Genomic DNA, 27,339 nt, shown 5'->3' on the forward strand with positions numbered 1-27,339 from the left:
AACAGAATGGTGGTTGTCAGGAGCTGTGGGGAGAGGGAAATGGGGAGTTGTTTGATAGGCAAGAGTTTTGGTTTTGCAAGATGAAGAGTTCTTAAGTTCAGTATATTCTGAAGTGTGAATATACTACTGTCCTAGTCAATTCCTACTCCTGTAACTGGGAAATTTAAAAAAACCCAGAAATTTATTTGCCCACAGTTTTGGCTGGGAAGTTTAATAAGATCAAGGCAACAGCAGATTTGGCATCTGGTGAGGGCAGCTCTCTGCTTCCAAGATGGCAGTTGCTGTATCCTCACATGACAGAAGAGGTAGAAGAGCAAGGGGGTCTAGCTAGGTCCCTCTAGCCCTTTTGTAAGAGCATGAATCCCATTCATGAGGTTGGAGCCCTCTTAATCACTTCCTAAAAGCCCCACCCCTTAACACTATCGCACTGGGTCTTAGGTTCCAGCATGTGAGTTTTGGTGAGACACATAAATTGAAACCTTAGCAACTGCTACACTGTATACCCTTGAAAAGTGAGAGGTTAGGAGTGCCGACCCTCACACAGTCAAAAATCCATGTATAACTTTTGACTCCCTAAAAACTAAACCAATAACCTGCTGTTTATCAGAAACCTTACCATAACATAAACAATTAACACATTTTATATGCTATATGTATTATATACTGTTTTCTCACAATAAAGTAAGCTAGGGAAGGAAAATACATTTATTACACTAAGTGGAAGTGGATCATCCTAAAGGACTTCATCCTGATTGTCTCCATGTTGAGTAGGCTGAGGAAGAGGAGGGTTTGGTCCTGCTGTGCCCTGGCGGAAGAGGTGGAGGAGGTGAAGGGGAGGCAGGGGAGGCAGGCACACTCTGTATAGCTTTTACTGAAAAAAACCCATGGATAAGTGAACCAGGGCAGTTCAAACCTTGCTGTTCAAACCTAACTGTACTTAGAAATGGTTAAGATAATAAATTTTAGGTTATATATTTTTCAGCACAATTAAAAATAAAAAAGATTTAGTGTTGCTAGAAACTATGACCTCTGGAGATCACTGTAGAAGAATCTGGAATTCTTAAATTCTAGGACATCTCTGACTTCTGGGTAATATGCGTGAACTTAAGGGAAAGAAGTATTTATTTCTGCATCAGGGTAAGCTCAGGTGTTTTCCTTAGGACTGTCAGAGTGAAGGAGTGAGCTGGCCTGAACCCTCCCCGAATTGCCTGGGTTGTCAGGCTCCTCTGCACGTGGGGCCTAGTGAGCCAGTCCATAGGCTGAACCTGGCTGGTATGTACAGAGCCTGCACATGTCTGCACAGCCTAGGTTAAGGTTTGGACACTTGCTTAGATTCCAAGGTCCTCCTTTGTACCCACTGCCCTCTTCGCTTGTAGGATTTATTATTATTATTATTATTATTTTTGAGGCAGAGTTTCGCTCTTGTCACCTAGGCTGGAGTGCAGTGGTGGGATCTTGGCTCACTGCAGGGTTCAAGCGATTCTCCTGCCTCAGTCTCCAGAGTAGCTGGGATTACAGGCACCTGCCAATATGCCTGGATTTTTTTTTTTTTTTTTTGCATTTTTAGTAGAGACGAGGTTTCAACATGTTGGCCAGACTGGTCTTGAATTCCTGACCTCAGGTGATCCTCCCACCTCAGCCTCCCAGAATGCTGGGATTATAGGCATGAGCCACTGCACCAGCCTGGATATATATATATATTTTTGAGACAGGGTCTCGTTCTGTGGCCCAGGCTGGAATGCAGCAGCCCGATCTCAGGTCACTGCAACCTCCGCCTCCTGGGCTCAGGTGATCCTCCTACCTCAGCCTCCCAAGTAGCTGGGACTGCAGGTGTGCACCACCATGCCCAGCTAATTTTTCTGTTTTTAGTAGAGATGGGGTTTCACCATGTTGGCCAGGCTGCTCTCGAACTTCTGGGCTCAGGCGATCTGCGCATCTCGACCTCCCAGAGTGCTAGGATTACAGGCATGAGCAACTGTACCTGGCAAAGTGTAGGATTTGAAACAAACTTTTATTCACTTTTGATCTCATTTAACTGTCATAACACTTACTAAGAACTCAACTGAGAACTTACTGTCATAGACCCTTAGGAAAGGACACACACATTTCCCAGTGCCTGTCCTGCACCAGCACGAGTGCTTTGTGGAGATTGCCTTGTTTCTTGCTGACATTGCCCTTCTGAGGTGTAGATGGTTTTATCGCCACTGTATAAAGAAGGGTATAGTATATCCAGTGCCCCACAGCTAAGTGACAGGACAAGGATCTCACTCCAGATCTTGTGACTTTAAAAATCACTTCGTTGGCTCTGCTTCGCCTTGTTTCCTAGATGGTGGCCATCTCATGGTCCAGATTTATATACATCTCAGCCTCAAATCAGATGGCACATTTTCCATTTGCAAGCTATTTGACTCAACCCATTGGCATATAACATACACCATGGTAGCAAGAATTGGCCAGAGGCTCCCCAAGACCAGGCTTCTGAAATCCCAACCCCAGCTCCCAAGCCCCAAGCATCCCATAAAATCTTTGCTAGATGTTCAGAAACCTAAAATTTGCTTCTCCACCCCTCCCTTCTCCCCAGGTGGTAAAGACAAAGAAACAGACGGCAGGGTTCTTTGTTATTCTTTTATCTGCTAAGTTTCCAAAAAGGTTAGATAGTGGAACTTTGCTGAGCAAGCCTTCTGTCCCTGAGTTGTCTCTGAGCAGCACCAAATGATCGAGTCTTATCTCCCCCTTGTTATCTCCAAGGATATAAAATGTTTTCTTTTCATGCCTTTTAATTTCTATGTAACATTAGCCATTCAGTTGACCTGAAACATTGCTAGTTTATTTCTGGCTGGCTTGTGTGTGTGTGTGTGTATCAGAGGGTCTATACTGTATACATAAATACTTCTCTAACTATTCTTTTCCATAGTGTTGCTCTAAAATGTCTCATTTACTTAATACTGTCAACTTAGATGGTGAATCATTTTATGTGCCTAAAAGAAATACCTACTCGGATGCTCTAGTTCCCTGGCAAGGGAGAGAGAGGGAGAAGAAAAAAGCTGTGAAAGTGGTGCAAATCCGAACTGCTTTCTTTTTTGCTCATAAGTAGTGCTTTTCAAAGCGTTTGGCATCCCTGCCGTATGGATGTGTCACTGTGTGAGATGACAACAGGATTTGCTGGAAATGTGGGCCACTATTGTATCCGCCTTACGTAACCACGTGGAGTGATGGAAATGGGTGAGCAGCCCGGGATGTAGGCGGTGGCCTGGCCCATGCATCTCCAGAGACCATGAAGACTGCTCAAGCCCTGCGTAGGATGTGGATCCAGGCTGTTAAAAAGTTGGGGAGATGGAAAGGCCGTGTGAGTCCCTCTGCAAGCTCTCCCCTTGTTTTCCCCAACCTTTCTTCATGGGAAGGGGAGGGAAGCAAAACCATTCTCTCAGTAACTCCTTTATCCTCAGATGTGTTTGTGCTTCTGGCATCTTTCAGCAACAAATTGTGAGATTGTAGGTTGTAGTTAGTCACTGGTGGTTTTTTAAAAAAATACTTGTATTGATTTTAGCACATCTGTGTGAAACTTATAGCCTCTTACTGGATCTGTGGATCAAAGGCTGCTGTTGTCCATGTGCTCGGAATCTGTAATGGTTTTGCTTCCTGGGTAGAGCTTAACATACTGGCTTTTGTGTTTGTTCATGTATGAGAATTTCTTGTTTTGGCATAAAACTTTTTGCTTTCTTATGTTGCAGAAATCTATATTCTTACTATGTCTAGGCTTCTAACTTAGAAGAAGAAAAAGTGTTTTTCACATGTTCTTTTTTTCCTTGTGGTTTGAACATGTGTGAGTGTTTACTTTTATGACTTGAGACTTACGAAGCGTGTCTCTTATGTGGACAGCTTTCAATTAATCTTTGGTTTTAGCTTTGACCTCCATCACTGGGCAGCAGCAGTCCGTGGATATAGAATCTAAAAGCTGCCTGCTCAGGGGGACTTTGGGCAGTGAACACTTCGGTATCTGTTTTAGGGTTGGCTTTTAACACGTTTCTACATTTTTTATGTAAAATATATAGGATTTTAACCTGTCTGGCCAAGATTTTTCGAAGGAAAAAAGCTTTATAAAAAGTAGATTAAAAAAAGCACAACAAATAACTATTTGCCTTAGTTCCTTTCTCTTATTTTGTCACACAAAAACCTTACTGTTAATGCATTAAGTTTTTTGTTTATGGTAGAAGAGTTAGCTTACTTTTAACTTTCCATGAGGTCTAAGAAGCCTGTTACGATATAAAGGGGGTTGTCATGAACACTACTTACATGAAAAGTAAAAGTGATAAGGAAAGATGATGAAAGCACATTGAAGATCCTCCTGATGGATAGAATGTTGACACTTGGATTAAGAAGGCGATTTAGCGTTTTCTGCGTGCACCTCCCCCCACAGCTCCCCAGACCTAACACCTGTGTCCCCACCCTGCCCACCGCACCTGCCTTGCTTCACCCCCCTTGCCCCTTTCAAATTACTGGTACCATCCCTCAACTCGCTCTCCTTCCAGTTGAAATTATTGTACCCTCTTCACTTTGCAAAATTCTAACTGCATTGAAAAATTTGCTGTTAAGTATACCTGTGCCTCTTGGATACCTAGATCCTTCACCAGGAGTGAGTATTCACTTTGATGTTCACCCACTCATCTCCCTATTTTTTATTTATTTATTTATTTTATTTATTTATTTTTTGAGACGGAGTCTAGCTCTGTTGCCCAGGCTGGAGTGCAGTGGTGCGATCTCGGCTCACTGCAAGCTCCGCCTCCCGGGTTCACGCCATTCTCCTGCCTCAGCCTCCCGAGTAGCTGGGACTACAGGTGCCCACCACTACGCCCAGCTAATTTTTTGTATTTTTAGTAGAGATGGGGTTTCACTGTGTTAGCCAGGACGGTCCCGGTCTCCTGACCTTGTGATCCACCTATCTCGGCCTCCCAAAGTGCTGGGATTACAGGCATGAGCCACTGCGCCTGGCCTGGCCTCATCTCCCTATTCTTTTAAACTTATGAAATGTTTGGTACTCTAAAAGAATTAAATATCTAAATCATGAAGCATAATAAACAAATGCCATGAGCCCATTACACATATCTGCAGACCGTTACCAAAACAAAACACAAGGGAAATTTGTGTACCTCCCACCACACTCTGCCTCCTGGCCAGGTCACCTCATCCTGAATGTTATGTTTTTCATTTCCTTGCTTTTTCTTTATATTTTCACTGCATGGGTGCGTACGCGCGCACACACATACACATACACACAAACACACACCCCTAAATAATAGATTAATTTTGTTGGCAATTTTTTTCTGTAGCGAAAATGCATAACAAAATTTACTGTCTTTACCATTTGTAAATGTACAGTTCAGTAGTGTAAAGTTATTCAAGTTGTTGTAAAACATTGTTTTTTGAGCTGTATAAAAATGGTATCATACTCTACAAATCCTTCTGGGGTGTTTTTCACTCAACTTTATGTTTGAGATGCATCCCTTTTGTGGTGGTCTGTGTGACTGGTTTGTCTGTCTTCATTGCAATATAACATTGTATTTTAATAATGTATCAATTTGTCCATCCTGCCCTTGAGAGATACTGGGATATTTTCCAGGTTTTGGCCGTTGGGAACATTGCTGCTGTGAATATACATGTGTCCTTGTGCATATAGTCACACAGTTTTCTGGGGGCCTCTGCCTGGGTAGAGGAATGACTGGGTCGTGGAATGTGCATGCCTTTAATTCTGATGTATGTGTGCTGTCTCTATGGGCCTGCCTGTAAAGCTCCCCCTCGTGCTAAGCAGCTACCTGCTGTCATTCAGAGAAACGTCAGTTATTGCTAGCAAGTCTGATCTGCGCATAGCCAAGCACAAGTTGGGCGGGACCAGAGCCCGGTGGCCTAGTTTGAATGCCATGACCACAGCTCCCAGCTAAGCTGCTGCACCCTGGCAGCCCAGGGATGTTCCCAGAGCTGATGTTCTGAGGAATAAGGATGATTATGTGGGGTGCTCTATGTTTCTGAAAAATTATATAAATGAGGCAGGAAAGACACTCAGTAGTTTGCTCTTTGGTAAACTGCCCAAGGGCTTTGGCGGTTTTATTCGCTGATGTGTCTGAAGTGCCACAAACCATGTGCTCGGCAGAAAGTGGATGCTTAATCAGTGTTTTTGCATAAATGAACAAATGAATGAATAATGAAGAGTTTTCTGTGAGACTTTCCCAAAAAGTCACAGTTCTGTAGGCTAAATATACATAGTTATGGTGTATTTTTAATGCTCAACAGAGCTGCAAAAATTTACTTTTACTCTAGTTCCCTACCTTTACAATTAAGATTTTCTGTTTATCACTTGGCTTAGCAGAGCATATGTTCTTTGAATATTACATTAAGTAGCTAATGGTTAATTTTACTACCTGTTGACCGTAGGTAAGAAGAAGCCTCGCGATCTGATTGGTTTCAGGCACCAGGCAAGTTAATAGCAAGGTCTGATTGGTGGTGGTGCTGGTAGGAGATTAATCCTCTCTGACAAATTTAATTTAAATTACCCTTGCAGGCAGCGCAGGAACACTTAAAGATACTGTCATCCTGTTGTTGAAGGGCTGTGAATTTCAAAAGCCAGATTCATTCTACTTGAGCCACATTTAAAAAATAAAATTTTGCAGGAACTCATTTATTTGGCTAAATGATAAATTTAAATCCAAAACTTTGAAGAGTTTGTAGTTTTAAATTCTAAAATAGAAAAGTATTTTTAAAAGTAATGTACTCATAAAAATATTCTCTGTAATAGCACAGCTCCTTGGGATATTGAGCTTTTTTTTTTGGTATGTAGCATTGCCCAATCCTGGGGATGATTGTCATAGTCCCAGTTAGGTTTTTTCCTGATAATTTTAAAGTAAGTTTTGTGGGGAGGGTGCTATGTGATTTTTTTTCCCTTTAATTCATGTGGCTATGACTATATCCAAAGAAGAGTTGGCAAATATATTTATTTTACCACAACTTCTAGATTAGTTCACTTTGTTGAAAGTTGACAGCTTTAAGGTATAAGAAGGCATTGAGAAGATGAGCTTGGAGAAGTGGGCATGCTCATGAGGTCATTTCTGGGTGGTAGTGGCTTGGTTTTACTAAGGCCACATCTAAAACTGAAGTTGGTAAGGAGTTAGTAAGGTGTTCTATGGAAATGGAAAAGGGCAACCAATTCCGATTTACTGCAGGAGTTCAGTTGAGTGTCTGCTTTCTTTTTCCCTCCCTCCCTCCCTCCTTCCCTCCTTCCCTCCCTCCCTCCCTCCCTCCCTCCCTCCCTCCCTCCCTCCCTCCTTCCCTCCTTCCCTCCTTCCCTCCTTCCCTCCTTCCCTCCTTCCCTCCTTCCCTCCTTCCCTCCTTCCCTCCTTCCTTCCTTCCTTCCTTCCTTCCTTCCTTCCTTCCTTCCTTCCTTCCTTCCTTTCGAGACAGAGTCTCACTCTGGAGTGCAGTGGTGCAATCTCAGCTCATTGCAACCTCCACCTCCTAGGTTCAAGGGATTTTCTTGCTTCAGCCTCCCACGCAGCTGGGACTACAGATGTGCACCACCACACCCAGCTAATTTTTTTTTGTCTTTAGTAGAGACAGGTTTTCACCATGTTGGCCAGGCTGGTCTTGAACTTCTGGCCCCAAGTGAACCAGCTGCCTTGGCCTCCCAAAGTGTTGGGATTACAGGCATGAACCACCATGCCCGACTGGGTTTCTGCTTTCTGTTTCCGTTTAAGAAAACTTTTTGGCCAGGCACGGTGGCTCACACCTGTAATCCCAGCACTTTGGGAGGCCGAGGCAGGCAGATCATCTAAGGTTGGGAGTTCGAGACCAGCCTGACCAACATGGTGAAACCCTGTCTCTACTAAAAATGCAAAAATTACCTGGGTGTGGTGGTACATGCCTGTAATCCCAGCTACTCGGGAGACAGGCAGGAGAATCGCTAGAACCCAGGAAGTGGAGGTTGGGGTGAGCCCAGTTCGTGCCATTGCACTCCAGCCTGGGCAACAAGAGTGAAATGCCATCTCAAAAAAAAAAAAAAAAAATTTAACAAATATGTACAACTTCATTAAAATCTTGGAAAAAATTTTTTTTATACATATTGGAAAATGCTGTTTTCGACACAGGCAAAATTCCAGAGAGGAATGGCTGTAGAGCACGTCTAGAAAGTCAGATCATGGGCACCTGAGTTTTTAGTCCACCCACCTCACGTATGCTATCAAAGCAGCAGAGAGCCACGAATTTGATAGAAACTTTAAGAAAATTTATAGGCTGGGCACGATGTCTCACACCTGTAATCCCGGCACTTTGGGAGGCTAAGGTGGGTAGATCATTTGAGGTCAGGAGTTCGAGATGAGCCTGGCCAACATGGTGAAACCATGTCTCTACCAAAAATGCAAAAAATGAGCTGGATGTGGTGGCGCACAACTGTAATCCCAGCTACTTGGGAGGCTGAGGTATGTGAATCACTTGAACCCAGGAGGCAGAGGTTGCAGTGAACCTAGATCACACACCTTCATTCCAGCCTGGGTGACAGAGTGAGACCCCGTCTCAAAAAAAAAAAAAAAAAAAGTAAGTAGCAATGAGTGCTTCAATCATATTAATTGAATGATAAATGAATAGTGTATCCATCTCTTGATGTATTAAAAAGAAAAAAACTTCTTTGAGTGCCTACTCTGTGTGCCAGACACTGTTGTAGCAGATAATGGGACAAAGATGAGTAAGATATAAAAATTTCACCTGAAAATTCACTTTTATCTTTTCAAATTGAAGAACAGTTGTCATAGTGAACAGACTTTAAGTAATTGGGGAGTTTTACATATTTTAGATAATCTTTTACATATTTTAGACTTTAAGTAATTGGGGAGTTTTACATATTTTAGATAATCTTTTGGAATGTTTACATATTTCCTTGTGTTGATGGGCCTTCATTTAACCTAAATCTTGCACTTTTGGGCTGCTTGTGTCCCTGGCACCCCGGGCCCCATTCACCATCCAGACCCAGGATTGCTGGTAGCACAGATCTCTCGTTCTGACCTTTTTCAGGTATTTTGAGGGTTTTTAAAAAAAAAATATATGTGAGGTCTCACTATGTTGCTCTGGTTGGACTACGACATGTGCCACCATGCCTGGCTAACTTTAAAAATTTTTTGTAGAGATGGGAGTCTCACTATGTTGCACAGGCTGGTCTTGAACTCCTAGGCTCAAGCGATCTCTCACTTCAGCCTAAGTGCTGGGAATAGAGACATGAGCCACTGCACCCAGCCCTCCTCTAATTTCTTAAAACATATACACATAGTCCAGGCTTGGTGACTCATGCCTTTAATCCCAGCACTTTGGGAGGCCGAGGCGGGTGGATCACGAGATCAGGAGTTTGAGACCAGCCTGATCAGCATGGTGAAACCCCATCTCTACTAAAATACAAAAATTAGCCGGGAATGGTGGTGTGCGCCTGTAATTCTAGCTACCCCAGGAGACTGAGTCAGGAGAATCGCTTGAACCTGGGAGGTGGAGGTTGCGGTGAGTCAAGGTCACGCCACCGCACTCCAGCCTGGGTGACAGAGCGAGACTCCGTCTCAAGCAAAACAAAACAAAACAAAAAACCAATGTATACACATACTATAGATACTCCTTTTTTGTCTGTGGCTGCTATTTCAAATATTTAAAGTCTTTGATTCTTCAGTTTATGTTTCTTTTACCTCTCACTCATGGTGATGTGGATGTTTAAATTGTGGGCTCATTTCTTTGGATACATACTATCTGGGGAGTCCTTGAAGGCTGTGTTTGAGTGTGATCTCTGGAGAGGATTCGCATCTGCCTCTGTGTACCTGGTGGTATGGCCAGTGCAGAACCACAGTAGGCGTTAGTGTTTGGCAGGGTGTGGTCACGTCTGTAATATGAATGCCCAAACCTATGTGAATACAGGTCTGTTGATAGAAATTCTCTGGGGTTTTATTTTTAGTTATTTCCACTCTACCCATAGCCAAGGTCTCCATCTGTGTGCTGGTATTTTTTTCCCCTAATAGATCCACCCAGACCTGATTTCCCACCCTGTTGAGATCCCCACCCTCCTCTAAATGCCTGCTTCAGTGCTGGCTTGTCTCTGTGGTTCTGAGTGTTCTTGGCATTTCTAGCTTTCTCAAGGCAGCCTGCATTTAATAGATTATTATTTGTAAAATGACACCACCAGTTTTAGTTTTTTCTAGATACTTACTTTGGAATATTGTCAGAGATGGAAGTCCCAGTGGTCCATTTATGAAGACTTTCATCTTTCATACCCAGTGATACAGACGGAGAAAAAGCCAAAAGATCCCGCAGGTCGCCCAATTGGACATACCCTATGATAAGGCTAAGGCTATTTTTAGACATAAACATGCAGAAAACTTGCCTACGAGGTCACCTTTGACAGGAAGAGGGGGAGGATGATTAGAAAAAAATAATCTATTTGAAACTAGATATTTTTAAAGGGTTTTATGATGACAGTGTTTTGGAATAGTGATAATAAAAGGACTCAGCACTTAACATTCCATTCTTTTTAGGGTCTGTCTCTCACTTTCAAGTATTGTTTCCAGTTTCATTTCACTGAAGGAGTGTGTTTGAAAATAGGTAGCATAATGAACAAATATTAACTCTTTTTGGTATAGAGTGTGAGCTGGACTTGATGTCGAGGCATTTTGAATGATAATTTTATTTCTAGTATTGAAAAGGTTGTGGTTTTCATCAGACCGGTTTTGTTCTGTTAAAACAGGCCCCAGGCATGGAAGAGCTGATATGGGAACAGTACACTGTGACCCTACAAAAGGTGAGTTCTGCACATTTCATATATTCTACAGTCATGTTCTTGATTTTACGGATCATGGATCTTATTTATTTTTGCCTACACACAGTTTTGACTTTTTTTCCCCCCTTGAGGTGCATAATGCATTATAAATACTGTTAATAATTGCTATGTTAACAAAGATTTGCATGCTATTGTATTTTTTGATTAAGGACTGTTTAATATAGAACATTTTAGAGGTTATTTAGTGTATACACTTAACTCCAGATAGAACAGGTTATGAAAGAGAGAAAAGAAAGGGAAGAATGAAAGTGACCTGTAATGTTTAAGGATGTTGAGGGAGCTATTTACAACTTCTATAATTTTAATTATAACATATACATACCTTATAACTCTTAAAAAGTGTAGGATCCAAGAGACTGTAAGTCATTTGGGTGAGGCTGAGCTAGAGAACTGCCCTCATGGTTCCGCTTTTTTTTTTTTTTTTTTTTTTGAGACGGAATTGCACTCTTGTCGCCCAGGTTGGAGTGCAATGGTGCAATCTAGTCTCACTGCAACCTCCGCCTCCTGGGTTCAAGCAATTCTCCTGCCTCAGCCTCCCAAGTAGCTGGAATTACATACAGGTGCCCATCACCACGCCTGGCTCATTTTGTATTTTTAATAGAGACGGGGTTTCTTCATGTTGGTCAGGCTGGTCTCAAACTCCCAACCTCAGGTGATCCACCTGCCTCGGCCTCCCAAAGTGCTGGGGTTACAGGCGTGAGGCACCACGCCCAGCCGGTTCCGCATTTTTATTCCATCAAGCTGCCTTCCAGTCTTCATGACTGTGATTTTCCTGGGTTCTGCAGGGTTTCTTCTGGCTCCTGCAGGGTTTCTTCTGGCTCTGAATTCCTCCGGGATCTGTCGTCTCCTAGAGGGACCGTAAGCTCCTCATAGGGAGAGTTTTCCTTTGACCCTCAGAACTGTGAGCTTCAAGCTTTGTCTTCTATGAAAATTAAAGACATTCCCGAATTTAATGTTTATTGAATTAACCCAGGTAGAAAAAAATGTCTCTGGGCCAGTGCCCAGGTGCCCAGACTTCCAGATCAGTAATCACAGTTTCTTCAGTTGAGGAATTTTGTCTGCTTAGGTCTTATTTTTCAACTCTCCTCGTCTTTCTGACTCTCCTCTGCCCTTTCCCTGAGCATTTCATGCATTCCTTGAGTTGTGGACCCAAAATTGGCAGAGGTCAGAGATTGTTTTAGGCTTGGCATAGAGGATGGAGCTGCCTCTGTCTAAAACCAGGTGCCAGCTGGTGGAAGTTGCCAAATTCAAAGCCATGTGATTAATAGACAACACCCCCAACCTGTTTTGAGTTTGTAATTGTTGATCATCAGTCAGCATAGTGGGCCCCACATGGGAAACTTTCCTTGGGAGGAAAGATTTTCTTTTAGTCTCGGAGTAAATTTTTATATAATCTAACCCAGATTTAAGAATATACAGTCACATATACTCATTATCTGGATGAAACTGGGCTTAGATTTTTTTTTTTTTGAAACGGAGTTTCATTCCATTGCCCAGGCTGGAGTGTAGTGGCATGATCTCAGCTCACTGCAACCTTCACCTCCCAGGTTCAAGTGATTTTCCTGCCCCAGCCTCCTGAGTAGCTGGGATTACAGGCACGTGCCACCATGCCTGGCTAATTTTTATATTTTTAGTAGAGATGGGGTTTTGCCATGTTGGCCAGGCTGGTCTCGAACTCCTGGACTCAAGCAATTCTCTTGCCTTGGCCTCCGAAAGTGCTGGGATTACAGGCGCGAGCCACCACACCTGGCCCAGACTTAGCTTTTTAAAACACAAATGAATTAGGATTATGTATTATCTGTGCTCACCATTGTGCATTGCTAGACTGATCATGGATGTAATCTTATTTCCTATCTTCCATGCATGTAGAAAAGGGTTTAATGCTTTGCTTTCTCATGAGATCTCAACACACATTTTATGTTCAAATTTTATCTTTAAAATCCATTTGTGGGCTGGGCACGGTGGCTCATGCCTCCACACTTTGGGAGGTGGAGGCAGGCAGATCATGAGGTCAGGAGATCGAGACGATCCTGGTCAACATGGTGAAACCCTGTCTCTACTAAAAATACAAAAATTAGCTGGGTGTGGTGGCGCACGCCTGTAGTCCCAGCTACTCGGGAGGCTGAGGCAAGAGAATTGCTTGAACCCGGGAGGTGGAGGTTGCAGTGAGCTGAGCACCACTGCACTCCAGCCTGGCAACAGAGCAAAACTCCGTCTCAAAAAAAAAAAAAAAAAAAAAAATCCATCTACGTCTTTTTCACTTTATGTTGAAATGAAACTACCAGCTCATCTACTTTGAGGTTAAAGGTATACTTTTAAAATACAATTTTAGGCAGCCATAAAAAAGAAAGAAATCATGTCCTTTGCAGCAACACGAATGCACCTGGAGGCCATTATCCTAAGCAAATTAATGCAGAAACAGAAAACTAAATACTGCATGTTCTCACTTAGAAGTGGGAGCTAAACATTGGGTACATATGGACACAAAGATAGGAACAGTTAACACTGGGAATTCCAAAAGTAGGGAGGGAGGGAGAGGAGCAAAGCTTGAAAAACTACTACTTGGGTACTGTGTTCAGTACTTCGGCGACAGGATCATTAGAAGCCCAAACCTCAGCATCAGACAATACCCATATATAGCAAACCTGCACATGTGCCCCTGAATCTAAAATAAAAATAAAGCAAAATAAAATTAAAAAGGATTGACGTAGCACAGGGAAGAGCGGTCTCTTCCCACGTAGCTAGAAAGTTGTGGGGTTTTTTTGTTTTTTGGTTTTTTTTTTTTTTGAGACGGAGTCTCGCTCTGTAGCCCAGGCTGGAGTGCAGTGGCCGGATCTCAGCTCACTGCAAGCTCCGCCTCCCGGGTTCCCGCCATTCTCCGGCCTCAGCCTCCCGAGTAGCTGGGACTACAGGCGCTGCCACCTCGCCCGGCTATTTTTTGTATTTCTTAGTAGAGACGGGGTTTCACCGTGTTAGCCAGGATAGTCTCGATCTCCTGACCTCGTGATCCGCCCATCTCGGCCTGCCAAAGTGCTGGGATTACAGGCTTGAGCCACCGCGCCCGGCCTGTTTTTTGTTTTTTAGAGACATCTCCAGTTGCCCATTTAGAGTGCAGAAGCTGCCTTGGCTTGTTGCAGCCTTGACCTCACAGGCTCAGGTGATTCTCCCACCTCAGCCTCCCTAGTAGCTGGGACTACAGACGTGCACCACCATGACCAGCTAATTTTTTGTATTTCTTGTAAAGACAGGGTTTTGCCATGTTGTCCAGGCTGGTCTCCAGCTCCTGGACTCAAGCAATTTGCCCGCCTTGGCGTCCCAAAGTGCTGGGATTATAGACATGAGCCATGAGTCTAGGCAGAAGGTTTTTTTTGTTTTGTTTTGTTTTTAAGATGTCAAAACATCATAATATACGGAAAAATTAAAAATATTTACAGTATGGGCCGGGCACGGTGGCTCCCTGCTGTAATCCCAGTGCTTTGGGAGTTCGAGACAGGAGGCTTATTTGAGCCCAGAAATTTGAGGCTGCGGTGAGTAGTGATCACACCACTGCACTCTAGCCTAGCAACAGATCAAAACTCTGTCTCTTAAAAAAAAAAACAAAAACAAACAAACAAACAAAACTACAATAAGAAAATCTGAAAATGAAAAAAATACAGTTTTAGTACAGATTCAGTTTTTACTGAAGTTTTTTCCAGCTCAGGCCAGCATGATGCAAAGAGGTACAACTGGTGCTTCAAACAGTACATTCCTATTTGGACTGAAGACATTGTTTCCTATTGCTGCCAGCTTCTAGTGATAACTGCAGTCTGCACTATCAATCTTTTCCAGCCTCCACAGGCTGTTTCTTTCAGATAAGGAATTTCCCTTTATAAACCTGTCAGCTGACTATGACTATACTTTATTTTGTTTCTCATTTGTTTCTGTAAGCCCATCTGTTCCTGAACAGTCTCTGGTTATTGATTTGACCTTTATTTTATTGAGTGCGTGTAATAAATCCTGAAAGCCACTTATTGAAGGATTTTTAATATTTCTCCTCTCTGATGTACAGGATTCCAAAAGAGGATTTGGAATTGCAGTGTCTGGAGGCCGAGACAACCCCCACTTTGAAAATGGAGAAACGTCGATTGTCATTTCTGACGTGCTCCCGGGTGGGCCTGCTGACGGGCTGCTCCAGTGAGTGTCTCCCTCACCCCGCGGCCCCTGCCAGCCCTACTGGTTGGCCCTAGACAGGGTATTTTGGTTGGTATCCACTTTATATTAAAAAAAGAAAAAACAACAAACTTTTATATAATATTTGGAAAGTCTTCAAGCTGGAGTGGAAGCCGTAACACACCATGTTTGAACAATGCCCAAATCTTGGGAACACCCCATCTTTGGAGCGAGGAGGGCAGTTGTTTCTGTAAGGAGATAGTCCCAAACGTCCCTCCTAGGTTTAGGAATCATTTCTGAACATGCAGTTTTAAATTGGCATGCTTCTCAACCCCAATGCTTACCCAACACTGTTTATATTTGTTTTAATTTATATTCTTTTAAGAATTGAATAAGGAGACTTTGGTTTATTTATTATCTTATTTGTAAGAGGGATGTGGAAGTTGGGAAAATTTACTATAGGAAAACCACAAGTTTTCCAACTGCCAGCTTTCTGGCCTGAAGAGGTAACACCATTTTATTTTACTTTTTAATTATTATTATTATTTTTTTTTGAGACAGAATCTTGCTCTGTCACCCAATCTGGATTGCAGTGGTGTGATCTCAGTTCACCACAACCGTCACCTTCCAAGTTCAAGCAATTCTCTCCCGCCTCAGCCACCTGAGTAGCTGGGATTACAGGTGCCTGCCACCACACCCAGCTAATTTTTGTATTTTTAGTAGAGACGGAGTTTCGCCATGTTGACCAGGCTGGTGTTGAACTCCTGACCTGAAGTGATCTGCCCACCTTGGCCCCCCAAAGTGCTGGGATTACAGGCATGAGCCACCGTACCCAGCTGGTAATGCCATTTTAAATGATACATGCCTGATTCCCACAGGATAACCTCTCAGGACGAAATCAAAAGTTAACTGTATGGCTGCATTGGCTAAATAGCTCAAAAGTTTAGGTTCTGTTGGTGTTTAAAGCCTCTGTGGGCTAAGCACAGTGGCTCATGCCTATAATCTTGTACTTTGGGAAGCTGAGGTGGCAGGAACACTTGAGGCCAGGTATTCAAGATCAGCCTGGGCAACATAGTGAGACCCTGTTGGGATGGCATGCACCTTCTCGGGTCCCAGCTACTTGGGAGGCTAAGGTGAGAATCCTTTGAGCTCGGGAAGTTGAGGTTGTAGTGAGCTACTGCAGTCCATCCTGGGTGAGAGACGGAAACCATGCCTCTAAAAAAATAAAATTATAGTTAAGAAAGCCTCTGTAGTTTTATCAAAGTTAGTATTTCATATGGAGAAATGCAAAATTTTAAAGTAATATTTGGGATGAACTGGAGCAATAGGATTCTGTGATTTCAAAATTTCTTTAAGAATCCAAGGCAAGCTTTTGGCCCTTTTCCTGCACAAAAGCACAAATGGATGGATATACACCTACTTGGAGGGAGTGTTTTTAGACTTTTCTGAAGCTCACCGTGCACCTCAGGCAATAGGGGATTTATGGAGAAGTTTCTTTTGGTGTCCAGACCTCACCGTCATCAAGTACCAGTACCTCCTGGTGTGACCCTGTAGTCTGGGGAGATCAGGCCTCTCTCTTCCCAGATGATTTCCATTTAGACACTCAGAATTGAGCTGTATGGCCCCCAGTTCCTTTCTTTGGAAGATCTCATGCCAAGTTGACTGGGCCTTGGGCGCCACCAGACCCTGAGCCCTTTAGAAAGCCTTTCAGGTCGATTTGCTGCTTCTATTTGTTCCTAAATAAATAATTTACAATGAATAGATGGGAGTTTTTCATGACCCATTTTTGTTTCTTGTTTACAGAGAAAATGACAGAGTGGTCATGGTCAATGGCACCCCCATGGAGGATGTGCTTCATTCGTTTGCAGTTCAGCAGCTCAGAAAAAGTGGGAAGATCGCTGCTATTGTAAGTACTGGGTTTGCTTTCAGCTCGCCTCAATAGCATTTTGTTTTTTTGCCCAGAAGAAAATTACCCCTTGCTTTTAAGCATTTGACAGAATTACATAACCTAGGGACCGCTGTTCTTGGATTCTCAGTACTTTTGGAGGGGTGTGAAGATGTGTGTAAGTTATCCTTCCTGCCTTTCCTTGTGTCTTCTCCTGAGGCCAGTGATTCTCTGATCTGAGTTAGTTTGCCTTAGGAATAAAGTTAGGCAATTATTCCCTAAGAGAATTAGCTAGATTCAGAAAAAATTTAGGAAAAAATTTTCAGCTCAAAAACTCATTATAAAGGCCCAAGCAAGGTGTATTATATCTTCATAGACTAAGAGTTTCATTAGAAGACTGTCTGTAATCTTCATTCATCTATTCATTCATTCATTCACTGGCTGAGGATCAACTATGAGCTGGATGCCATTAGGCCCTGGGGCCAATCTGTGCTGCAAGGTGTGTTCACTCTAGTGGGGCAGGTAGACACACAAAGTGAGAATGCTAATAAAATAGGAATACACCCACATATATGGTGTGTATATATATATATACACACACACATACACACATATATATAGAGAGAGATACAGGTATAGGTTTTTTTGTGTTTTTTTGTGTTTTTTTTTGAGATGGGAGTTTTGCTCTTGTTGCTCAGGCTGGAGTGCTATGGCGTCATCTTGGCTCACCGCAACCTCTGCCTCCCGGGTTCAATCAATTCTCCTGCCTCAGCCTCCCAAGTAGCTGGGATTACAGACATGCTCCACCATGCCCGGCTAATTTTGTATTTTTAGTAGAGACGGGGTTTCTCCATGTTGATCAGGCTGGTCCCGAACTTCAGGTGATCTGCTGACCTTGGCCTCCCAAAGTGCTGAGATTACAGGCGTGAGCCACCACACCCAGCCACATATATGGTATTTAATGTTTTTCAACTTTATATTATGAAGATTTTCAAACAGGAAAGTTGAAAGATCAGTGTAATAAACATTTATCTTCTAAAATATTACTATTCTGCCATCTTTACTTGGTCTCTGTATGTATATAAACACTCATGTCTTGCCAGCCATTCGAAGGAAAGTTACAGACGTGACAGTTCGTTTCTACGTACTTCACATGTATTTCCTGTGAATGAGGACATTCATCTATATAATACTATTATCCAGTCTAAGAAAAGTAATAATTTTACAGTATTATCTAATATCCAGTCCATATCTCAAGATGTCTTTTTCATTTTTAGAGATGGGATCTTGTGTTTCCCAGGCTGATCTTGATCTCCTGGGTTCAAGCGATCCTTCCACCTCAGCCTCCCAAAGTGCTGGGATTACAGGTGTGAGCCACCATACCCAGCTCTCAGAATGTCTTTGATAGATGTTTTCTTCCCTATCCAGGATCCAGAGTTCACTCATTGCATTTAATCATTATCTCTTTAGTTCCTTTTACTCTAGAAGGGTTCCTCTTTCCCCTTGCCCCTCTTCCCCACCCCTCACTTTAAAAATGGCATTGGGCCAGGCTCAGTGGTTCATGCCAGCACTTTGGGAGATGGAGGCAGGCAGATCACCTGAGGTCTGGAGTTCGAGACCAGCCTGGCCAACATAGTGAAACCCCGTCTTTACTAAAAATACAAAAATTAGCCAGGCATGGTGGTGTGCGCCTGTAATCCCAGCAGTCGGGAGGGTGAGGCACGAGAATCTCTTGAACCTGGGAGGCGGAGGTTGCAGTGAGCTGAGTACAGTCCAGCCTGGGCAACAGAGTGAGACTGTGTCTTAATAATTAATAAATAAGTAAATAAATAAATAAGGCATTGACTTTTCTTCCTTAAAATTTTAAAAATTTATGCATAATGCATAGTTACAGGGTATGTGTGATTAATTTAATACATTCATATGATTTGTAAAATTCAGACGAGATCGGGTGCGTTCACGATGGTATGGCCATAGACATGATTTGTAAAATTCAAATCGGTGTTTTTGGAATATCCATCACCTTAAATAATTGTCTTTTCTTTATGGTAGAAACATTCAGATTATTATCTTCCAGCTATTTTGGAATGTACAGTGGATTCCTGTAAGCTATAGTCACCCTACCAATCTCACATTAGGTCTTATTTCTTCTGTCAGACCATATATTTGTACCTATCAATCAACTTCTCTCCATCCCCTTTTGCCCCTTACGCAGCTAGGTATAGAATGTCACACTTTCTGAATTTTTGTTTGAGTTTTATAACTTAGTGATTTGGGCCTCTGAGGCTTTTCAAACTTCAGTAGAAGCAGATTTTGGAGGTACTATTTTTATTATTACCTTAATTCAAGGCACTGTACTCAGAGCTTCAACATCATTGTCTTATTCTAACCCTGTGAGATTTTTATTGTCCGTTTCCCAATGAGGAACCCGAACTTGAGTGAGTCGGCAGGGATACAGTTTTACTGAAACCAGAACTAGGGCTGTTAAAACCACTGCCTTCTCCACGTTCAGTTGTGATTGTCCTGCGTCCACACTGAGTTTGTTTTGACAACAGGTGGTCAAGAGGCCCCGGAAGGTCCAGGTGGCCCCGCTTCAGGCCAGCCCTCCCCTGGATCAGGATGACCGGGCTTTTGAGGTGATGGACGAGTTTGACGGCAGAAGTTTCCGGAGTGGGTACAGCGAGAGGAGCCGGCTGAGCAGCCATGGGGGGCGCAGCCGCAGCTGGGAGGACAGCCCAGAAAGGGGGCGTCCCCACGAGCGGGCTCGGAGCCGGGAGCGGGACCTCAGCCGGGACCGGAGCCGCGGCCGGAGCCTGGAGCGGGGCCTGGACCAAGACCATGGGCGCGCCCGAGACCGCAGCCGTGGCCGGAGCCTGGAGCGGGGCCTGGACCACGACTTTGGGCCATCCCGGGACCGCGACCACAGCCGCGGCCGAAGCATTGACCAGGACTATGAGCGGGCTTATCACCAGGCCTACGACCCGGACTACGAGCGGGCCTACAGCCCGGAGTACAGGCGTGGGGCCCGCCACGACGCCCGCTCTCGGGGGCCCCGAAGCCGCAGCCGCGAGCACCCGCGCTCACGCAGCCCCAGCCCTGAGCCGAGGGGACGGCCGGGGCCCATCGGGGTCCTCCTGACGAAAAGCAGAGCGAACGAAGGTAGGCATGCTTGATGTAGGAAGAAAAGCAGTGTTGTGATAGGAATAACTAACTTTTTTCTTTTCTTTCTTCTTTTTTTCCCGAGAGAGTTGCTCTGTTGTCCAGGCTGGAGGGCAGTGGCATGATCTCGGCTCACTGCAACCTCCACCTACCGGGTTCAAGAGATTCTCCTGCCTCAGCCTCCTGAGTAGCTGGGACTACAGGCGCTCGCCACCACACCCAGCTAATTTTGTATTTTTAGTGGAGACAGGTTTCAACATGTTGGCCAGGCTGGTCTTGAACTCCTGACTTCAGGTGATCCATCCACCTCAGTCCCTCACAGTGCTGGGATTACAGGTGTGAGCCACCGCGCCTGGCCAGGAATAGCTAACCTTTTTTTTTTTTTTTTTTTTTTTTTTTTGAGACGGAGTCTTGAGTCTGGCTCTGTCGCCCAGGCTGGAATGCAGTGGCGTAATCTGGGCTCACTGCAACTTCCACCTCCCATGTTCATGCAGTTCTCCTGCCTCAGCCTCTCTAGTAGCTGGGATTACAGGTGTGCACCACCAAACCTGGCTGAGTTTTTTATTTTTAGTAGAGACGGGGTTACACCATGTTGGCCAGGCTGGTCTTGAACTCCTGACCTCAGGTAATTTGCCCACCGCAGCCTCCCAAAGTGCTGGGATTGTAGGCATGAGCCACTGCACCTGGCCAGCTAACTTTTTTTTTTTTTTGAGACAGAGTCTCGCTGTGTCACCCTGGCTGGAGAGTGCAGTGGCATGATCTCGGCTTATACAACCTCTGCCTCCCAAGTTCAAGTGATTCTCCTGCCTCAGCCTCCCAAGTAGCTGGGATTATAGGTGCCTGCCACCCTGTCTGGCTAATTTTTGTATTTTCAGTAGAGAGAGGGTTTTGCCAGGTTGGCCAGGCTAGTCTCAAACTCCTGACCTCAGGTGATCTGCCCACCTCGGCCTCCCAAAGTGCTGGGATTACAGGTGTGAACCACCGCGTCTGGCCGAGCTATCTCTTGATTGCACTTAACCAGCATTGTACCCAGCATTGACCTAAATGCCTAACACCACTTAGTTCGTTTAATCCTCAGAACTACCTAATGGGGGAGGACTCTTGTATCTCCATTTTATAGACAAGGAAACTGAGGCACAAAGGTTCATTGACATATACAAAGTTGTGTCATCAGTGGAGGAGCCAGGCTCCAGAATTTTGGCTTTAAACTAGGAGAACAGTGATTCTCAAGGCAGTGCATCATCTGGGCACCTGTGAGAAATGCAGACTCTCAGGCCCAGGCCAGCCCCACTGGATCAGAAACCATGGGATGGGGCCGGTGCAGTGGCTTACACCTGTCATCTCAGCACTGTGGGAGGCCGACGTGGGCAGATCACTTGAGGTCAGGAGTTGGAGACCAGCCTGGCCAACACGATGAAACCCCATCTCTACTAAAAATGCAAAAATTAGCTGGACGTGGTGGCGGGTGCCTGTAATTCCCCTCTTCTCGGGAGGCTGAGGTGGGAGAATAGCTTGAACCCTGAGGGGCAGAGTTTGCAGTAAGCAGAGATGGTACCACTGTACTCCACCCTGGGTGACAGAGCAAGACTCTGTCTTGGAAAAAAAAAAAAAAAAGAAACCATGTGGTGGGCCCCCAGAGTCTCTGTGTTAATAAGCTCTCCTAGTGAACTTGCTGCATCTCAGTTGGAAAACCACAGTGGAGGACAGTTCTCCGCCTAATCATTGTTGAGTTTCTGCTCTATGCAAGGGGCCATGTTGAATATTCTTTTACCTAGTCCTCACAGGAACCCTGTGTGTTAGGAGACTTTGTTCCTGTTTTACAAGTGAGGAATACCATGATAGAGAGGGGTTTTATTTATTTATTTTTGAGATGGGGTCTCACTCTGTCACCTAGGCTGGAGTGCAGTGTCATGATCTTGGCTCACTGCAACCTCTGCCTCCTGGGCTCAAGCAATCCTCCCACCTCAACTTCCCCCACCAACAGTAGCTAACTGGGATTACGCCTGGCTAATTTTTTGGTTTTTTTTTTTTTTTTTTTTTTTTGGTATACACGGGGTTTCACCATGTTTCCCAATCTGGGATCCACGTGCCTTGGTTGGGATTACAAAATGCTGGAATTACAGATGTGAGCCACTGTGCCAAGCCATACAGTGGAGTTTACAGGGGACATTTATAGGTGAGGATTCTGAAACTCAGACTGGGGAAGTGACTTGCCCATGGAAGCCAGTAAGTAAAGGTGGAGCTGGAACTCAAACTCCATCCTCTGGAAATAGGTGATTGGAAACAAGTAGGTGAGTGAGCCGGGCTTTTGAGCCTAGTGTTGAGATATGCCTAGCACTATTTCTTGTCTTCTGACTTAAGATTCCTTGTAGCATGTAAAAACTTTAATTTCCTTTTGTTCTCTTAATTGTTCTCATTCTAAGAGGAAAAAAGGTAAAGGGCACTTGAGAATGCAAAGGAAAAGACTTTAAGGTTTGGGATTTGCATTTTGATAGCCTATCAGATGAGAGGGTTTGTTTTCTTTAGTTTTTTTGTGAAGAGTTGAGTTATGTAACTAGGTGTCTATTGAAACAACTGAAGAATAACGCAAAGATGTGAATAGTGACATACCTGGAGTCCAGTCCATGAAAATAAATGAGTACATTGAGATTGCAATATCTCCCTGAGGAGTGTGCATCTTAGGAAGTGTAAGGATCTCACAGTGGTTTTTTTGTTTGTTTTTGTTTTGTTTTGTTTTGTTTTGTTTTTTTGAGACAGAATCTCACTTGTAAGGATCTCACAGTGGTTTTTTTGTTTGTTTTTGTTTTGTTTTGTTTTGTTTTGTTTTTTTGAGACAGAATCTCACTTTGTTGCCCAGGCTAGAGTTTAGTGGTACGACCTCCGCTCACTGCAGCCTCTATCTCCTGGGTTCAGGCAATTCTCCTGCCTCAGCCTCCCGAGTAGCTGGGACTATAGGCACCCACCACCATGTCCGGCTAATTTTTGCACTTTTAGTAGAGATGGGGTTTCACCATGTTGGCCAGACTGGTCTCAAACCCCTGACCTCAGGTGATCTGCCCACCTCGGCCTCCCAAAATGTTAGGATTACAGGTGTGAGCCACTGCACCGGGCCAATTCCACTTTGTAAAAGAAAAATGTTGCTACCTTTTATTAAGTTTTCACAATAATTTGGCTATCATTGGCTAGGGTTGTGTAAGAATTAATCTTTAAAGAAATTCGACAGTAGGTGAGACCTACATTTGATTAAGAAAAAATATGATCCGGCTATTACATTTCATGGCACCAGTTGTCTTTCTTAGAAGCTGGTCAACTGATTTTTAAATCTTCATTTGTGAAATGCCCACATACACACCGGTATATCTATTTGCAAAATTATAATGAGTGCATTTTTTAAGAGGATTGAGGAATTGAGGAAAAATGCCAGAGAGATGTCACTCAAGCTTGTCTCACTCAGCCTTCTGTTCTGGGCTGTGAGGCTGTTTGACCACTAGAGGATCGCCATCCATGAAAGTAGTTTTGCCTTTCTCTTATTCCATTCTTGACTATCAGCTTCCTAAAGGACTAGGGCTGGACCACAACACTTCTAATCTTTATGATAAGATCTGGCTGGCAAGTTTACCATAAATCATTTAAAACTTATTTTAAAATCGACTTCATACCTTTCCTGAATTGTGGAAAGTTACTTTGTTTTGTAATTATAAGATTTTTAGTTTGAACAATAATAAAAAAATTTGTGCCTGTTTTAAAACCTGCTCTGTTGTGGTGGTTTCCTAGAATGTGAAAATTTATTCTTAAAATAATGTATTTTTACAAGTTTATTAAGTAAAACCAGAATAGTCTAAGTAGCCTTGAAAGTATTTAAAAATATACATCCTTAGTAATTACAATGTTTTTGCTTTTGATAGCAATTCAGAGTCCTTAAACCCCCAAAGCTATTTTGGTTTTAGTTAAATGCTTTATTAATTGCTTTGCCTAACTTCTTTACCCCTTTTCTTCACCCACTGAATTCCTTTCAATGCCAAACTTCATATAATCTAAAGTGCTGGATTTTTTGCAGTGCCTGCCTGTAGACAGCCTCATTGTCAGCAGAAAATGCCTATTAAGGTGTGCTGAATTGTTTTTTTCTCCCCAACATTTTATTTGAAAAGTGTTAATTTGGAGTTCGAGGCCAGTCTGGCCTACATGGTGAGACCCTGTCTCTACTAAAATACAAAAATTAGCTGGACGTGGTGGTGGGCACCTGTAATCCCAGCTACTTGGGAGACTGAGGCAGTAGAATCGCTTGAACCTGGGAGGCGGAGGTTGCAGTGAGCTGAGATCATGGCCCCGCACTCCAGCCTGGGTGACAAAGCAAGATTCTGACTCAAAAAAAAAAAAAAAGAAAAATGTTAATTTTATAGCAAATACACTTATAACCTTCACCTAATTTTACCAATTGTTACCATTTTGCCACACTTACTTTCTTTTTTCTCCTCCTGTTTTTTCTTTCCTTCTGCTCCATCACCCTCCCTGTATCTTTCTCAGTGGGTTTTTCGGTACTATTTAAGTAAGTTGCAGGCAACTCACCATTACCCATAAATATTTCAGAGGTATCTTCCAAGGATAAGAACATTCTCCTACATCAGTCACCGTAATACCATCATCACACTTAAGAAAATTAGCATTAATATTGCTTTCATATATTATAGTTCATTTCAAATTGCTCCAAATGATGTAACTCATTCTCCTCCCACCCTCCACTGGATCGGGGGACCTATGATAGTTCATGCATTGCATTTGGTTTTTATGTGTCTTTTAATCTAGAACAGTTTCTCTGCCTTTTTTGTTTTTTATGGCATTGACTTTTTTGAAGAGTTCAGGCCAGTCATCTTACAGAATTTCCCATATACAAAATTAACTTTTTAATATATATTTTAAAATAGTCCTATAAACCAGACTAAGTTTTCTGAACAAGTTGATGACATGTGTATGTTTATGTGTTTGTCTCCTAGAGTATGGTCTCCGGCTTGGGAGTCAGATCTTCATAAAGGAAATGACCAGAACAGGTCTGGCAACTAAAGATGGCAACCTTCACGAAGGAGACATAATTCTCAAGGTGGGTAGATGAGGGCAGAGAACAGTAGTGTGCATACTGCCATTCATAGCCTGCATGTTCGCTTTCAGCACCAACACAGTGAGACTTAGATGCAGTGAGGTCAGTGTTGACAGAGGTGGCAAGAGCAGCATTATGAGATGATTTTTTTTTTTTTTTTTTTTTTTTTTGAGACAGAGTCTCGCTCTGCCGCCCAGGCTGGAGTGCAGTGGCGTGATCTTGGCTCACTGCAAGCATAATGAGATGATTTTTTTCAGAAAAACCAGACATCAAGGGTTGTAACAGTTTAATGTCAGTTTAGAAAACAAAAACAAAAAACTCCATGAATATTTTCTTCTTTCCTGTTTAAAGTTTAGGTCCCTATTCCTTAAACTAAGGAAAGATGAGAAGGAAAGTTGGTGGTATATGAATGCTGAATATTTAATAGGTCTTGTAAACCTCTCCAGTCAGGAAACACGTTCCGGTAGTAAACCAAACCATTGTCTTGAGCTTGGAAGTTAAATAAATTAGCAGAGTAACTTACACCTGTATTTGGCATCCAGGCATGCAGGATTATATTTAATTTAAAGGACAATTCATTTTTATTGAGTCATCCTAAAGCCAATATCTGTTTGAATATCTGAGCAAAGCCTTTACATTTTTAAAAGGGGAAAATATGAATTTTCTACTGTGAATAATTTTATTGCATTTAACGTTACCATTCTTTATAAACACAGATCAATGGGACTGTAACTGAGAACATGTCTTTAACGGATGCTCGAAAATTGATAGAAAAGTCAAGAGGAAAGCTACAGCTAGTGGTGTTGAGAGACAGCCAGCAGACCCTCATCAACATCCCATCATTAAATGACAGTGACTCAGAAATAGAAGGTAAATGAAGAGGAGGCTGTGAGCTTAGCTGGAAGTGAGGAAGGCCGTTGCTTCCCTATTCTATTTAGTGTAGCTATCCAGCTGGAAGTTAAATTTCCAAGGAAAACCCCCTTGAAACCTTAATCCCCAAAGGTCACTGTTTGGTTGTAATTTGCTTATTAAAGTGCCTATTGAAATTAGGTTTCCAATATAAAATTCTGGTGCACTTGCAAACTCTCAGAGAACTATTAATTAGGCAATTGAAAGCAAAACGTGTCAGTAAAAAAATGTGTGTTTGAGTGGTTCAAAGAGCTAACCATATCATGTATATATTTGCTAGTTGCTCATTGTTTTTTTTTTTTTTTTTTTTTGAGACAGAGTCTTCCCTCTGTTGCACAGGCCGGAGTGCAGTGGTACAATCTTGGCTCACTGCAACCTCTGCCTCCCGTGTTCAAGTGATTCTTCAGTCTCAGCCTCCTGAGTAGCTGGGATTACAGGCGCCTGCCACCACGCCTGGCTCATTTTTGTGTTTTTAGTAGAGATGGAGTTTCGCCATGTTGGCGAGGCTGGTCTCGAACTCCTGACCTCGTGACCCGTCTTGTCCTCCCAAAGTGCTGGGATTACAGGAGTGAGCCACCAGGCCCAGCCTTAATTGCTCATTCTTTAAAAGTGGTGATTAGTATTTCTAATAGAGAAGATAATTTGGAGGATAGCTAAGACAAGTAGATGCTAAAAAAGAATCAAAGTGGCTAATATTGTGGCATTCATTAGTTAGCAGTCTCCACCACCTCTTCCCTTTTAAAGAGCTATATTCATTACGTGAATATGAATTATACATAGGATAACATTTTAACCTTGTAAAAATTGCCAATAGAAATAGTTAATCACAATATATCACACTGAACCTTCTACTGTTGCTTTTATGCAGAGAAGTTTAGAAAATATTAAGTTACCAAGTTGTAAAGCAGGCTTTTGTTGATCTTTTTTTTTTTTTTTAAGGAATTTCTTTATAAAACCTTAAAACTTAATTCAGTTTCCAATGTATCAGAAGTTGTTATCACTGTTATGGATGCAGTGCAGAAAAACAAAAGGAGCATGAGAAATAATGCCAGCATGTTAGGGGGTTTGCATTTCTTTCCTTGCTACTCAGTATGTGGTCCTCATCCCCCAGCCCCTGACCCCAGTAGCATCTGCATAATCAGGGAACCTGATAGAATTGCAGAATCTCAGTCTCCCCTCAACGGCCCCACAACAACTATATTCTAACAAGATTTGCCTGCACCTTAAAGTTGGAGAAGCACTGGGCTTCTTGGGAAGAATTAGTGTATACATCTATGATCCAATAATAGAATTTTGACT

The 27,339-nt window shown here is 43.0% G+C and overlaps 1 protein-coding gene across 10 annotated transcripts in view; it reads left to right on the forward strand.

The window, feature by feature from the left end:
* TJP2 (tight junction protein 2) overlaps window positions 1-27,339 on the forward strand; it is a 139,656-nt gene that overhangs the window by 84,733 nt on the left and 27,584 nt on the right. For 7 of the 10 annotated variants that reach the window (XM_015117858.3, XM_077966198.1, XM_015117863.3 and 4 more), the window contains 6 exons: window positions 10,754-10,807; window positions 14,895-15,019; window positions 16,799-16,901; window positions 19,436-20,039; window positions 25,031-25,134; window positions 25,848-26,001. In XM_015117858.3, coding sequence (XP_014973344.3) covers window positions 10,763-10,807; window positions 14,895-15,019; window positions 16,799-16,901; window positions 19,436-20,039; window positions 25,031-25,134; window positions 25,848-26,001 — 1,135 coding nt within the window. In that variant the 5' untranslated portion in view covers window positions 10,754-10,762. Of the gene's footprint in view, window positions 1-3,267; window positions 3,347-10,753; window positions 10,808-14,894; window positions 15,020-16,798; window positions 16,902-19,435; window positions 20,040-25,030; window positions 25,135-25,847; window positions 26,002-27,339 lie in introns of those variants that run through there. The other 3 variants (XM_015117855.3, XM_015117860.3, XM_015117861.3) reach the window with 1 other exon arrangement.

Source organism: Macaca mulatta, chromosome 15 (genome assembly GCF_049350105.2).
Source record: "Macaca mulatta isolate MMU2019108-1 chromosome 15, T2T-MMU8v2.0, whole genome shotgun sequence".
NCBI classification, from domain to species: Eukaryota; Metazoa; Chordata; class Mammalia; order Primates; family Cercopithecidae; genus Macaca; species Macaca mulatta.